Source organism: Boleophthalmus pectinirostris, unplaced genomic scaffold, assembly GCF_026225935.1.
Source record: "Boleophthalmus pectinirostris isolate CB_2022bp ecotype Guang Dong unplaced genomic scaffold, ASM2622593v1 HiC_scaffold_13, whole genome shotgun sequence".
Classification (NCBI taxonomy): domain Eukaryota; kingdom Metazoa; phylum Chordata; class Actinopteri; order Gobiiformes; family Gobiidae; genus Boleophthalmus; species Boleophthalmus pectinirostris.
Genome location: NW_026571036.1, coordinates 9594048 through 9609833, shown reverse-complemented (window position 1 = coordinate 9609833; position 15786 = coordinate 9594048). Strand labels below are relative to the sequence as shown.

The 15786-nt window shown below is 40.8% G+C and overlaps 1 protein-coding gene across 1 annotated transcript in view; it reads right to left on the bottom strand.

Moving 5' to 3' along the window:
• Positions 1–13054, bottom strand: part of pals1b (protein associated with LIN7 1, MAGUK p55 family member b) — a 31426-nt gene extending 18372 nt beyond the window's left edge. Inside the window, 5 exon segments of the mRNA XM_055149711.1 lie at positions 842–919; positions 4077–4285; positions 6383–6825; positions 10826–10930; positions 12881–13054. Of these exon segments, the coding sequence (XP_055005686.1) occupies positions 842–919; positions 4077–4285; positions 6383–6740 (645 nt within the window). The 5' untranslated portion in view covers positions 6741–6825; positions 10826–10930; positions 12881–13054.
• Between the last annotated feature and the right edge of the window lie 2732 nt (positions 13055–15786).

Here is a 15786-nt window from a genome sequence, read left to right as displayed (position 1 = left end):
GTCATAATTTGGTGATAACATTACACTGCGATGTTTTTTCTCACAAGAACCCTAACATTAATTTGGATTTTGTGAAACTGATAAAGGCCTAGTGCCGAAACGTTGCTGATGTCCTAATTAAATTCACAATTTGCAAGTAGAACGGTGTAGTGGATTCTTCTCTGTTCATTTTTGAGGCTGCTCCCTCTCCTCTAACGCACCTGTTTTAAGAAACTGATGTGCTCTCGTTCTTTTATATTGATTTTGTGAAATTAAAAAAATCCTCTATCCATTCTATTGCTTATTTCACCGTCTAAGACACTTTGTTGGAAGTAATTATCGAGTCTGTTTAGCTCTATGTCCATCCATTCATCCATCCAATTTCTTCTGCTTATCCGGAGCTGAGGTGCGGGGGCAGACTTCCCTCTCCACACCCTTCCTCCAGCTCTTCTGGGGGGATCCTGAGGCGTTCCCAGGCCAGTCAAGAGACATAGTCCCTCGAGCGTGTCCTGGGTCTTCCCCGGGGCCTCCTTATGTTGGGACGTGCCCGGAACACTTCTCCAGGGAGGAGCCCAGGAGGCATCCAGAACAGATGCCTGAGCCACCTCAGCTGGCTCCCCTCGACATGGAGGAGCAGCAGCTCTACTCCGAGCTCCTCAGCCTATCTCTAAGGGACCAGCCACCATGCGGACGAAATTCATTTCGTATCTTGTATCTATGATCTTTTCCTTTCGGTCATTATCCAAAACTCCTGATGTTGTTTTATTATTTTATTAATTACTCTGAGCTATTATTAAAGTATCTCTAATTTTTAGAGTCTTATATTTGCTCAGATCAGTTAGAGTGTGTTCTGAAGTTTGACCTGTAGGTGTGGGTTGGTGAGCAGAGTCCTCAGTTCCAGACCTTCCTTCTGTTGGCTTGACTGGAGAATCTTCTGCACCTGAACACAACACAGCATTTTACAGCATCTGAACTTCCTGTCAAAAGAGGATGTGCTTAGGGCGAGATTCAAACTGTCCACCCCTCGGTTCAAGACAAAGTTCAAGTCATTAGTTAAAATTCTCTACTATCTTCTACATTGAGTAATATTGTCTTTTTGCATTGTCTGAAGCTGCCGTTTCAGTGTAAACTAGTAGAATATCATTTCAAACTGAGTATATGGTGTTTGAATAGCATTGTCTTCTGTTCCTATAGTCCTTTTTGGCAATGTTAGTGCAAATTAGCTTTCGGGTAAAAATAAAAAAGTATAAAAATGGGCGTGTCCTGGCCATAGACTGTTTAAAGAAGCGGACTAAGTGAGTGTGACATCAGCAAATCAAATGAAACTCATGAGGTTAGCAGTTACTGGAGCAAATTTGGAGCTGAGTTCCATATTAAGAATTGGAATTGAGTTACAGATAAAACAGAGAAACACTAAGACCATTTTGGCTGAATCCCATTACACCCCTTGGCTTTCCCCTACTCCTGCGTTTTGCATGTTCACGTGTAAGGGTAAGGGTATCCCAGTTACTGTTATGGCAGAGGGGTAGGGGAAAGTGGTAGGGCTATATACTCCTCCAAACAAAGATTTTTCAGAGGCACACTCCAAATGCAAGGCTATGACCAATTTCCCAGAATGCCTTGCGAATCACGGGCAAGATGGCTGCTACAACAACCACAGAGACCACAGAGAAAGTTCACAAATTGTAGATGGCATGTTGGATTTCTGGCAAAAGCTCATCGCGTTTGCTTACGTAAAAGCTGGCGGAGACGACTGATGACGTATGTGATTGTTGAAGGGGTCTCCCAATTCGTAGGGATTTACTTTTCAACACCTACCCCTTGTGGCTCAGTTTCAAGGGCCAAGGGGTAGGGGTAGAAATTAAAAATGGCACTGGCCCTTTAAGACCAAATGAGGAGTCAGATAGCAGTCCGTACGGAGAGAGGGACGACATTTTTTCAATACAAAGTGAGCCAGACTCAGAGTCAATGGAGCCTATTTGGAGCACAGCCAGCCAGCAGCTTTGTCAATGGTCCTTTTTCCTGTGCCCACTATCAATTTAATGTATTTGGTGACATCACACACGACTGCCCTGATTACAGCCAGGTATTTCTGATTACAAACACTGGCTGCAGGGGCGAAGTTTGAAATGTGGATACCAATCACACGGTTTCTTCTTTCTTCAAATCCCAAATCTAAGCACAATAACTGCGATTAGCCACGTGTCTCAAATTATCGAGTCCCGGTCCCATCTTAAACCCCCTGCAGAGGTGTGGGTGTGACAGGTGGGTCGTCCCCCTCCCCCCATGCTGTGTCTGGGCTCTCACTACCATAAGCTGCTTTCCTTTTCTGTACCAGGGCCACTGCTGCTGCTGCTACTGGAGATTAGCTCTACCTGCATGAGCTCCGGCAGTCTGCACGCATGTTTATGCACCGGTAAAATAAGCAACACGAGAACTTTCACACAAAATGATAAACCTAATGTGTCCAATGAGAGCCCCATGTCATACGCCACTACTCCATGAGCAATATACACAAATATAAAATGTAAAAGGTGCAAATTTTGTGGTGGAGAATCTGCTTGTTTCCATTGGGATGTTATTGCTTTGCTTGGAATGTTCCACAGTATCTTTTAACATCTGTCTTCCTTTTTTTTCCAGTTGCAGGTGTTTTTATTGCTGAATAAAAACATAAAAAACATGCATCCCTAATGTGAGTGGTGTTGCTTTGTCGCAGAGCTGACCAGTAACTTGGTATAGGCCATAGTAATGTACATACTGGTTGTCTCCATGAAGATAGATGTTTAATGCCACACTGTGAATCATACCAGGAAAAGCAACAATATATCCATGGAGACGGATGGCACCAGACCCTTCACCAGAACAGCGACATCGTGGACCTTGAACATTACATTTCCTTGTATGCATGTTATTAATATTTGGCAAATCAGTTACACATTAACATTAAACTTTCCACAGAGACATTAAAGCAGCACCACCAGGCCAAGTTAGATCTGTGAAGAGGCGACCCTGCTCACTGAAAGTATGAATCTAGTTAAGGAGATAGCTCTGGACATTTGAGATGCTAGAAAACGTATTTTTACAAATACGTGGCAACAGAGGAAATACCTTCAGGGAATGATCTACTGTATTTCACCTGGACACTGCTGTGATGCTGCGGGACACAGAGGAGGGACACTTTTGACTCTTCCTCTCGTCAAATTGTCTTGACACAGATCTGCTGACCCTCCCTGACCAGTCCTCCTGATAAAATGCACTAAGACCTTTGATTGAGACACAAAAGCTACTGAGAAGTGCAGTGGAAATGTTGTAAAACTGCAGCAAAACTTGAATTTCCCTCTAGATCACAGGTGTCAAACATAAGGCCCGGGGGCCAGATGCGGCCCTCCAAGACCTTTAATCTGGCCCTCGGCTGATTTTCTACTAAAATATTTTAATTATAGTTTCTATTAAAATATTGGTAATTTTCTCTGCGGTGCTTAGCATAGTGGCCCCTCCCACCAGAGCAACACAAATGAAGACTTGCCTCTTTCCAAACGACCTTAAAGGACGATCGTTTTGACCTCATCAGCAAAATGTCAAAAATGAGAAAAGTGGAGCCAAGTGCAGGATTTTCCAAGAAAAATTGACTTATTCCTATTTGCATACAAGTTAATGTTAAAACATTGTGTTGAAATTGCATTTTTTCCTAAAGTTTCAGGTTGTTCATAATATTATAATATTTTGTAAAAGAAAGAGTTCATCAATTAAAAAAATATTTCTGTAATAGATTTGTGTTTCTCTGCACAAATATTTGAACTTATTGTTATTTTTGGGGTTTATATGACATGAGTTTTCTGATCTGGCCCCTTTGGGATCAAAGGAGGTTGGATACGGCCCCCGGACCAAAATGAGTTTGACACCCCTGCTCTAGATCAATCAATAATCTCTTCACAATAAAAATACCTAATGAATGTTAGACAGATGTTTTGATGTCATACTGTAGAAACAAGCAAAACCGGCCACAAGTCAAATAATTTGATGAAATCCTGTCTTATAACAAAGAGTGAATGAAGTTTCCTCCCTTTAACTCTTAGATACGCTGTGTTGCCCCTTACCTCCAGACAGAGGTCCTGAGCTTGTGTGGTGATGGGCGAGGTGGGGCTGACGTGGCTCAGCTGCTGGGACACCACGCTGTAGATGCTGTAGGCGCTGTGGAACTCCTCTGAGGACAGGAGCTGGAGGAGCTGCTCCGTGTCCTGCAGGCTCTGGGGGTCTGACAGGCAGCGCTCAGCCCACTTCAGGGACTCCACGAACTCAGACACATCTGGGGAAGAAACATGCCTAGTTTAGACCACATTCTCCTCACATGTTAGATTAAAGGAGACATATTGTTATAACCGCTTGGTGTTTTTAGTATTGAAACTAAAACATAGCAGTGTTCCAAAGGCTCTGTGCACAATGATCCCATGTAGTTCAAGTCAGACGGACAGTTTGGTCGGTCATTTCCGCTCTAGTATTTTGCAGAACTGGACTAAAAATCTCTAAATCCTCATTCAACGGGGAGCTGCAAGTGGTTGTCAACATGTGTCTCAATGCAAATGCTAACTTTCATTAAAAAGTGATATTCTAACATAACAACATTTTAACAACAGATTATATTTAGGTACAACTTATAAACCACAAGACACCAGGGAGGTCCTCGATCACTTGTTTTATGAGGGTAATACTACTACAAAGAATAAATCACATTGTTGTTTTTTTTTATTGGATCCATCCTCTGCTGTTCTTTCAGTGCACTGTTATGTGTTTTCACTTTGGGCTCTGGAAATCTTTTGTATTAGATTCCTTTGTGTCACTTCTTGGACCGCCCTGCCTCTGTGGGACCCCTCTGCTGCTTCATTCAACCCCCACAAACCTCATAACGCCCCTTTGAGTGGTCACAATACTCCAGTGCTGGGAAGTGACTAAGTGAAAGTACTTAAGAGCCCGAGATGCCTTCACATTGTAGAATCTGATGATGCGATAGTTTCAGAAGGAGGGCAGGCACCAATGAAGACAATGAACTTTACTTTGTGTTTTTGTTTCATATGTGACTAGGCCCAGTAAAACTAATCCAACAAATCTGACAGTAAAACCTGACCTCCAGATGTGACGTCAAGTGAACCCAACCTTTTGTCCTTCATTTTTGTTCATAGGTCTGTTATTAATGTTCATATCTTAATTTAGGGACAAAATAGAAAAATAAAAACCCCAGGATCATGTAGAGCATGTTAATACGAACATTTCAAGGTCAGAATGAGGAGACTGACAGCAGCAGTTACAGAGAGAGGGGCAAAGTCAAATAAGTCTTTTTTGGTGATGACACTAAAACATCACCTCCTACTAGGGCTGTGCCAAAAATCGTAAGATCAATTTGGTTGATCTCGATGATAAGATAAGCACATTTTAATGACAGGTCAACAGCCAATCGAGTGTAAAAAATTCCTTGTCCACGTAGAATCCATGGCAAAAGGAGAAATTCAATTTGTCAACTGGACAAATCATTATTATTTGGTTGAATATGTTTCGCAGCTCATCGAAGCTACTTCTTCAGTTCTGGTTATCAATCGTTAGGAAAAGTAGCCTGAGCCACAGTGTCTCTTTGTCTGTTCAAGTGTTCACAAGTTTTGACTTAAATGTGCACTTTCTGCAATTTCACTAAAAGTCCAAACTGCAAAGCCGGACTTTTGCACCACATATGGACTGAACCAGGACTGAATCAGGACTGATCCCTGGACTGAACCAGGACTAAAACAGGACTAAACCACGTCTAAACCAGGACTAAAACAGGACTAAACCAGGTCTAAACCAGGACTAAACCAGAGGTCTCCCAGTCTCAGTCCTGGTCCCAGTCCTAGTTCCGGTCTCAGTCCTGGTCTCAGTCCTGGTCTCAGTCCTGTCTGGTCCCGGTCTCAGTCCTGGTCTCAGTCCTGGTCCTGGTCCCAGTCTGGTTCCGGTCTCAGCCCTGGTCTCAGTCCTGGTCTCAGTCCTGATATTGTCCAGGTCTGGTCCTGGTCTCAGTCCTGATCACCTGACAGTGTGAACGCAGGCGCACCTCCAGGCCTGTCATGACCCTCCGTCCTGTTTTAGTTCCGGTTCAGTCCGTATGCGGCGCAAAAGTCCGGCATCGCAGTTTAAGCCACGGAAACAAGAAAAGTTATCTGATTGTTCATTTTGGTTTTGGAAATAAATAATGAAGAAATTTGTTGTTTTTTTGAATGAATGAACGAATGATACATGGATTCAAAACATCGGCTTCAAAGTCCAGCTGTTTTCGTTTAACTCACTGATACTATTCAGAGTAGATGTATTATTGAAACATTTTGCTCCTTTAGCTACAATATGTGTTTACCCAAGTCATAAAAATTAACTTCTTACTCACCAGCTATATAGTCCGGGACACCCTCTCTGCTGAGCCTCTCCTTGTTTTCAAAAGTGGGGTTATCGATGCCCACTTTCTGGTTCTGGGAGAGCTTCTTGAGCCGGAGTGAGGCGTTGGGGTCGATGTCGTGCTTGCCCCCCCTGCTGGCCGCCTCCTCCTCGCGCCTCCTCCTCAGCTCCTCCTGGTAGTGCTTGACCCTCTCGGTGTGGGCGGGGCACTGGGGAGATTTGACCAGGTTGGGGGCATTTTGGCGGTCGGCTCCCTCCTCCCCCTCCTCGTCGCCGGGACAGTCCACCGCCCGCTCCCTCGCGCCCGGCTTGGCTTCCTGGACAAAGCCGTTCATGTGGCCGGTGATCATCTCTGCCACATTGGAGGAATTTTAGGTTTTTGGTTTTTCATCTAGGATCCTGTAACAAGTGTACAGGGGACATCTTCAACAGCTCCTGATAATACAAACAAAATAAAGAAATGAATTGATTTTTATATTTCTACATCACTTTCACATTCACTTTTTAAAAACCAAATACCTAAAAAAAAAACATGAACCCTTGTATTGATCACAGACTCCTAAAAATGTTCTGTTTAAATCCATTTTGTGTTTTTTCTTGAGTTTCAGACCATCCTAAAACCTTTCTGACTGTGTTTGCTAATGTGTGCATTGGGTCACCATGGTAACTGCTGAACATTCCACCATAGAGACCCATGTAGAACACCATCAGTGTGATGTCACTGCAAAGTATCAATAGGGAAATAAAAGGGATAGTGTTTGTATAAAGTTTATTTCCTTAAAAAATATATTAATAGCAAACACAACCTTACGTTTTTAGATAGAATGAAAACTCAAGAAATTGAACAAGGACTAAATCAGAACTGAACCAGGACTGAGTGTCAGGATGGACCTGGAGGTGCACCCACATAGATCGTCGGGTGAAAGGACCGGCGCAGAGCTCTGCCACGTGATTGCGCTTTGCGGTCACCCCATATTATAGACTCAATGTCGTGACTTATTTCAGCCACTGGGGGGGGGGGGGGGGGGGGCAGTGACTCCCGCAAACTCCGCCTATGCTGCAAACTAGAGAAAATTGCTACTATATCTTTTTTTCTTAAAGGAGGATCATAATGGATAAACAAGAAAAATAAAATCTACTAAAGCTCATGACATTTGAACATTGTTTTCCGTAGCCATGGTTAATCGAGGACACTTCCACCCCCCTCAACACTCTCTCTAATCTAAGTGGTCCCATTCAAATCTCCCTAACCCCCCGCCTTGTACACCTGTCCCATATGTGCCCAACAGCTTAGCCTGCCCTGCCCTCAGGCACCTCTATGGAAATCTACTTTACACAGGAGTCCACCTTTAACCCACTAATAGGGGACCTTCACGATTTATAATTGGATGATTTCATGATTTCTGATAGACCACCTGGGCCAGCAAAGGAAATATCCAAACTGAAAATCTGAAAACGACGAGTGACTTTAACTGTTAACAAACGTGTTTGCGGTTGAATAATGGCACCACTTTTTGCAACTTTTGTAAAAAAAAAAAAATTTTAGTTTTTTTATTTATGGATCTGCGTCGAGGTCTGTGCGCCGCAAAGTAATTCACCGCCACAGCGCTAGGAGCTAGGATTTAAAACTGGCAATCATGTATACAAACTGAAGTGGGAAAGCGGAGTACCGGAAATGTATGTAGAGCGGATGTAGAGACGACCAATCATAGCTCTTATTGTCTGGGTCGGTTCGGTAGTGTCCAATAGGAAGTTTGTTTTCCGTCAAATGTGCGTGTGCTCCATCCATTTTGATCAGCCCAAACTTTGCCAAAGAGTATAGTGAGCCAAAATTGTCGATGCTCTGAGCATCTGTGTTCGTAACAATTGAAAAAGATGCTCTAAGTGCAGTTATTTCTCAAACAAATGGCAAATTACGCATCTCGGTCTGTGTAATTGCGCATCCCTCGCTATTTTTATTTGAAAAGTTTATTTCACTGAAAATGCACAAATCCAAATGTAATAAACACCATGGAAATGCAGAAAGTGATGTGGCTCTGTGCCCTGGATCTGACACCAGCTGTTTCCAGGACTGACACCAGGAAAATCATGGGGCCATTGCACTTTTTTTGTTTTGTTTTGAGGCAATAAGGATATTTTTAGTTAACTTACAGACTTGATATTTTGCACTATTGTAGCTAAGGCCTTCAATTAAGTATTTTTATGTCCAAAAAGTTGTTTATACATGTTTGCTGTGTGTTTTGTATGAAAGAATGTGAATTTTATTTTCTGGTCCTATAGCTTTTGTTACCGCCATATGACACAACTACAGCATGCAGATTGTGAAATAACAGGTTGTACTGAAAAAAAAAGAAGGATGTATAACACTTCTGATCGCAAAATTAAGGAAAAAATCCAGTCGAGGACAAACGTACTAAAATCACCCTTAGGTCTGGAAGGGTTAAACTCTAGGGATTCTAGTTAAAGTTTTCCAATAAACACAACCGATTGACAAATGTATGACCCCTATGAACCTGCCTTGAACTTGTTAACCCCTTCTCTCTGCACATCCACCGTCATCGCAATGGTCAGGGAGGTCAAGTTTGAACCTACTCATGTAAACAACCAACATTTATAGAAAGCAGAATGTATACATAGCCCTGACTAAGCTTCTAACTAGCTTTGGTCCTTCTTATTCTGCTCTCCACAGTCATAGATATCATCATCAGCCATATTAGCCCCGCCCCCTGCTCCTACTTCCCACACCGTATTAGGTTTAAACATTCGGCTATACCTAAGCCCTTTAGACTTGAAGTAGTAGGGCTCACAACCAGCATAGAGCGCTAAAGAGCCATCTGTTCTATGTTGTTAATTAGGCCAGTGAGCTCTCCGGATCAGTGGTCACTAAGCGCTGGTGGTGCTGGACTGGGCAGTGGGCAGGGACTGGGAACAGGACCTAAAAGGGGAAGACGCTCAGTAAAGTAAAGGCACGACATTTTCATTGAGGTTGATCATGTTATAATATCACGATCACATATTTTGAAGATGCACTGTGTAACTTTTCTGGTAGACAGTCGGCCAGTTATTTGTCTCCACTGAGATGTTATTACTTTACCTCTAGTATTCCAAAAGTTTAAATGTTTCAGCCTCCACAAAAACAATCGGGAGACACCACCACCAGGCACAGTAAGAATGCATGTTTTTAAAGGTATTTTTGAGCAATAAAAAGACCTATAACTGAATAAAAGCATCTTATATAAGTTTAATATCATATTGTAGAACATTGGAGGCAAAGCAATAGCTATTTTTTCATGTGTTTGATCAAATGTGCCTTGCCCAAATAGATATATTGTACAAGCAGCTCTTGAGGTAAATATCTGTTATGTTCTGTCTGCATTCAGTTATAAAGCTCTTTATTGTCCCATAAATGCTCTAGTAAAGGGGTCTCCAACTTGAAGCTCTCCACCCCCTTACAAGTAGCTCGCCAAGATTGTCTGAATTATAAATACTGTACTGAATAACTCAAATTTGATTAATTACCATTGTAAGTGTGTTATTTTGAACTTTCTGCTCTAGTAAATGTATAATGGTTTTAGGTTTTAGATGCATCTAACTGTACAATATCTAAGGCTTGCTCTCATACTGTATATTAGGGCTGGGTATCATTAAGATAGTTATATCTTAATACACTGCACAATATATTTCAAATAAATTCGAAACGGTTCAATAAAAAATAATGGCTAAACTGTGGCTGTGACACTAAAAGTCTTTGTAAATCCACTTCTTGTGCAAAGTGAATATGAAACACATACATTTTAATCATCGAATCAGTGAAAATGTCAAATGTGTCGCATAAATGAGTTTCCTTCCACTAAACAAACAACAAAACTGTAGCGCTGTAACAAAATAATTTAGTAAAATATACCAAAAAATAGTCTTGACGATATATCGATACAGCAGCCCATGATATTGATACTGTATCATCACATTAAACGAAACGATATATCGATATTTCAATATTTGAATATTTTTGTACACCCCCTACTGTACATCAACTCAATTTCTTGTGACCACTAAACTGAGTAGCTCTCTGGCATTTTCATTTTGTAAACGTAGCTCACCGGATGCAAAAGGTTGGAGGTCCCTGCTCTAGTAGTTAGAAGTTAGTTCTAACACATCAGTAAACTCTGCTCTGGTCTCTCAAAGTTGTGAAAAATGCTTATAAACTCCTCAGAGTGAATAATTAAGATACTCAGAATGTAAGTAGGTAAGTGAGGAAAAACTTAGTAACACTGCAAATAGTTTAAAATAAGTATTTAGAAGTAGAGAGTCATAAGAATGAAATAAACAAATGAATTATTGTTATATACAGTCTATATTAATAATACTGTAAAGCTTGCAGACACTGTGAAGATGGCGAGTGGTAAAAGTGGTGCAGAGAGCATAATTGAGTTACCTGGCATAAATCCTCTTGTGCAGGGCTGTCCTCTTTTAATGGAATCAAGTCTTCAAATCCTTAATGAGAAGAGTGGAAATGCGCCCTCCCCTCGCTGGTGAATATCTGTGCAAGAAAATGCTTAAATTATAATCAAGTCATCCAGTTATCCTTGATAAAGGCGATGCGTTTATTTTAAAGGGCCCATATTATACTGTTTGTAATACTGTTGTTTCCTCCTCAAAAATAAACCTGGAGTTGTGTTTTGTTTCATTCACACATGTTTTATTTAGGTTGAGTTCTGCTCTCACAGAGAAAACGCTCTGTTCCACTTTGTTAGGTCATGTGGTAATACAGAAAGTGCTCCACTGAGTTTTTACACTCCATACACCTTTGCTTAGAACCATTTGGATAATTTCGGTCTACTGAAATGAAACTTAAAACGCTTTAACTTGAAAATTACAGCTTCCTGACATCACGAGGTGGAACAGAGCATTTCGAGCTTTGGAGATGTAGACAGGCTAATAATAAACAGTTACTCAGACAGTGTGAGTCAAACAAAGCACAACTTCAAGTATGTTTATGATGAGGTAACAGCTCACAAGACTCAATGTGTGAAATTAAATTATGTAATACAGGACCTTTAAACTTATCCTGCTCTATGGAGACAAGAAAATTAAGCCACCAGGCCAAGTTAAAGTTCGAATCTGTGGAAAGTCGAGTAAGACTTTTGAGCTATAAATCTGCAGTGAGGCAAAGATAATTAAGTTTAATGTGATAGTGTGGAACATTCCAGCTAAACATCTCCATAGAGACAAGCAGGTGGCAGATCCCCACCAGAAAACTTACACCTGTGCACCTTGAAGCTTCTTGCTTCCCCACACAAACTGTTTTCTACTTTGCGAGTTAGTGTTATCACAATGTTAAAGATTCAAACTGGATTTTGAAGGAACAGACTCAATACTCGATAAAGACAATAGAATGTGAATTTCAACATTAAATCATAGTACTTTCTTTTATATTCTCATGTGGTCTTATCTGTGTAATCCCTCAGTGGTCCATGGGCGTATACTAGTCTATGTACTCTTATACTTGCTCTGATTCAGCTCAAAATCATTCTAAAGCTATTCAGGAAAGGTTAATTTCCTTCCTGTGACTGTGACTTTTTTAGTATTGATACTTGCTCAAATGAGAATCTTGTTTTGATACTAGTTTAGGGTGACCAGACGTACCTATTTCCCCGGGACAGCCCCAGTTTTGAGCCCTGTGTCCCCTGTCCCAGTGGATTTATCCAAAAGCACTGATTTGTCCCAGTTTATACAAGAAATATCCCTGGTGTTCCTATTTTTAACCAATTTGATACCTGCCAACACTAAAGAGTAGCATAAATTGTCATTTGTTTAGGTAAAATACAGAAAAGCTGCTTAAAAATGACCAAACCACAAAGAAAATGTGACTATACTGACAGATGTTAGTCATAAATGGTGCAAGTGTAGAACAATTTTCCTTAATTACTCATTTGTTTCACAATTTTATTATTACCAGTCACCAGTCTGGTCACCCTATACTAGTTAATACTGATTCATATCTGATTTTCAATACTTTTGACAGCTCCAGTCCCAGTACACCTCTTGATTCCCACAGAAATACAACCTAAAATGAGAAAATATTGTCATACCATATATTTATTATGTCTTGTTTTATGGATAAATAGCTGTCAAATTCATGCATGAAACTAAATTAACTTCAGTTTTACTTTCTTTTTTTTTTTTTAGTTCAATCACATAAATTTGACTTCCAATTTTACCAGAAAAGTTTGAAGAATTTCATTTTAGCATCTCCCTGTGTAATCTATGGGCATTTAAAGTCTGCTACTTCTCAACTTCAACCATCATTTAACTCGTAATTTTTTTTAACACAACAGCAATTACCTCGTTTTTCTGTCTTCAAAAACACATCACGCTAATTTTGCATGGATCAGTTTGCAAATTCATCTCTTAAATTAACTTGATAACAATGGTAAGTGAGTTAGCCTAGCCACGGCTAACCCCAGACCGCTCCTCCGCACGTACTCACCACAAAGCAGCCTGTTGATTGGCTAAAAGTAACAAGTTTATTCCGTTAAAATCCAATCCAAGGTGAAAGAATAAAGTGTAAAAGTGTCCAAAAGTGTGCCGTAGTGAGTGAGCTGGGACCGGGTCCGTGTGTGTGGGACTCCCCGGGCGGACAGGAGGGTTTAGCGGAGGAGCGCAGTCCGGGCAGCCGCTGTTTGGGGCCGTTTCCCCGGTAACACCACAGAGGCACCGCGGGGAGACTGCGCCCCCACCTGGACAAAACGGGAACTTTGACATATTTGGAGCAGGGTTCACTCTTTTTCACTGACACAGTTTCAAAACCTTTCCATGACCTGAAGTGAATGTATACAACTGAGCATACTTTTAGGGCTAAATATGAAATTTAGTATTGTAGTTTTTTTTTAAACATTCAAAATACTGTCAGTGTATTTACTGTAGTCTCTTTTAAGTAAGTTTTTATTTATATAGCACTTTTAACAGACATATGTCACAAAGCACTTTACAGATCATTGTTCATTCACTCCATACCAAGTGGTGGTAAACTACTAGCCACAGCTGCCCTGGGACAGACTGACAGAAGCGTGGCTGCCAATCTGCACCATCAGCCCCTCCGACCACCACCACCCCTCAGGCACACACCACTTTCATACAAGGCAATGTAGGTAAAGTGTTAAGTTATGTTTTTTGTTTTGTTTTGTTTTCTCCCAGTGGTCTCCCATCCAAGAACTGACCAGGCCCGGTCTTGCTTAGCTTCTGAAATCTGACAGGATCTGGCTTTGGCAAACCGGCCTTTTAAACAAAAGGCACATTTGTTCAGAAATAATCATAATAGCCTAATGATAACTTAACAGAACGCTGTAGTTGCTTGAGGTTTTAAAATTCCATGACTTTTCAGAAACTTTTATTGAATTTACAAAATTCCATGACTTTTCCAGGCCTGGAAAATTTTCAGTTTCCATGACTTTTCCAGAATTTCCATGACCATGGAAACCCTGTTGGAGAGAGTGATGGAATTCGGTTCTGTTACGAGATCTAAATCTTTTGGATCCATTTATTTCAAAGAACAGTTCAAAATAGGGTGATCAGAACTAAAAAACTGGGACACCTCCTGCTTGTAATGGTTGGTAATAATAAAATTGTGAAAATTGTGCTTCTAAAGGTGCTTTCCCCTTCACTCTCATCTAAGATTTACCCCCGACACTCAAGGAGTACTTTACAAAGAAATAGGAAGCATTAAAGTTTCCTCTATTTCAACCATGGATCTATAATAAAAACTTTATTATAGTTTTTTTTAAGATATAGATTTTATTATAGTTCTATGATTTCAACACTGACCAAAGCTCTCATTAAATCATTCCAGAGCTCTGGCTGTGTTAATAATGTCCATTTGAAGGTGTGAGCTAATCCACGGACGACCAGTAGATGGCAGCAATACGCCACTGTGCTCCTAGGAGTGTGTGCTCTAAAAGCTCTAAAAACCGTTTTGCTTTATTTATGTTAATGTTAATGACAAGATTTTCAAAATAAAAAACTGTGACTTTCCTGGTTTGGGCTGGTTGGTAATAATGTTGTGAAACAAGTGCATAATTAAGCAGAATTGTTCTGCACTTGGCACTAATGTGAGCCAGTATAATCACATTTCCTTTGTGTTTTGTCTTTTTTTTTTTTTTTTTTTGTCAATTTATGCCTCTTTTTACTGTTGGTAGGGATCAAATTTGTCAAAAAACAGGGACACCTGGCACATTTCTTGTATAAAACTGGGGCAAATGATAAATCTGCTGGGACAAGGGACACAGGGCTCAAAACTGGGACTGTTCCAGGGACATCTGGTCACCCTACTTTTAAAACACTGTCTCTTTTATTATTTATTTATATGACAGAAACCAATTAGAGAATTCATTTAACTACAAACTAATTAGACAGAGAATGACCAAGGCTCAGATTTGTTTAAAATGGTTTCATCTGAGAGTGAGAGTGTGTTTACCCTTTGGAATGTCATGTCAGTTTTTTTTTTTTTTTTTTTTTTTTGTGCACATAGCTTGTCACCTTCTCTGTTTCTGGGCTGATTCTTGTGTTGGTACACCAGGGTATGCATGCCAGGCGGCTCGGTGGTGATGCCAGGTGGTAATGTATGTGACGTAAATGTGTACACGACGTGAGCAAATCTGACTAGAGTTTTGCGTCTTGGGCAGTGTAAACAGAAAAGCTACCGCAGAGCGTATTCAACTTTTCTGCTCTGGAGGGTGGTTTCAGATTTTTGTGTTTTTAAGCCCCAAAAACACCATCACCGTCTAAATAAAAGACACTTCCGATAAAATATTTTGATGTTTTTACCCGCAAGCATTCTCGCGTAAACAGGCCCTGGAGAAGAACTCAGCCTAAATATGCAGGGTTTCTGTGTTACATGAGTGACATTACAACCCCAGGCCTGCAGCTCTTCGAGTTGTTTTGTGTGTGTTTTGAATACCTTTCCTGTCCCCATGAATTCCTGCTGTGAGAGCCCTGATCCGTGATTGGTGGAGTAGTTCAACACCTGGCCAATCCTGCCTCACCTCCAGACTCCTCCCCTTATTTAAGGAGATCGCAGCACTTGTTTTGGGCTGCTGGTCTTGGTGTGTTTGTGTTCGAGTGTGTGTAGTTCTGTAGTTTAGTTCTGTTTTGTGCCTTCTTTTATTTGGTCACTCGATTCTGTTTGTAGGCTTATGTGGTTTACTTTGGGGCACTTGTGTTTAAGTTTTGTGTGTGTCTTAGTTAACCACTCGTTTTTGTGTAAGCCTGCATGACCCGTTGTCTGTTAACTCTGTTGTTTTGTTTCTTAGTTTAGGTTATTTTCTGTACATTTTAGTCTGTTTTGTTAATTTACCCTTTACAACCCTGTTAATTAAACATTACTTCATTTATTCCATT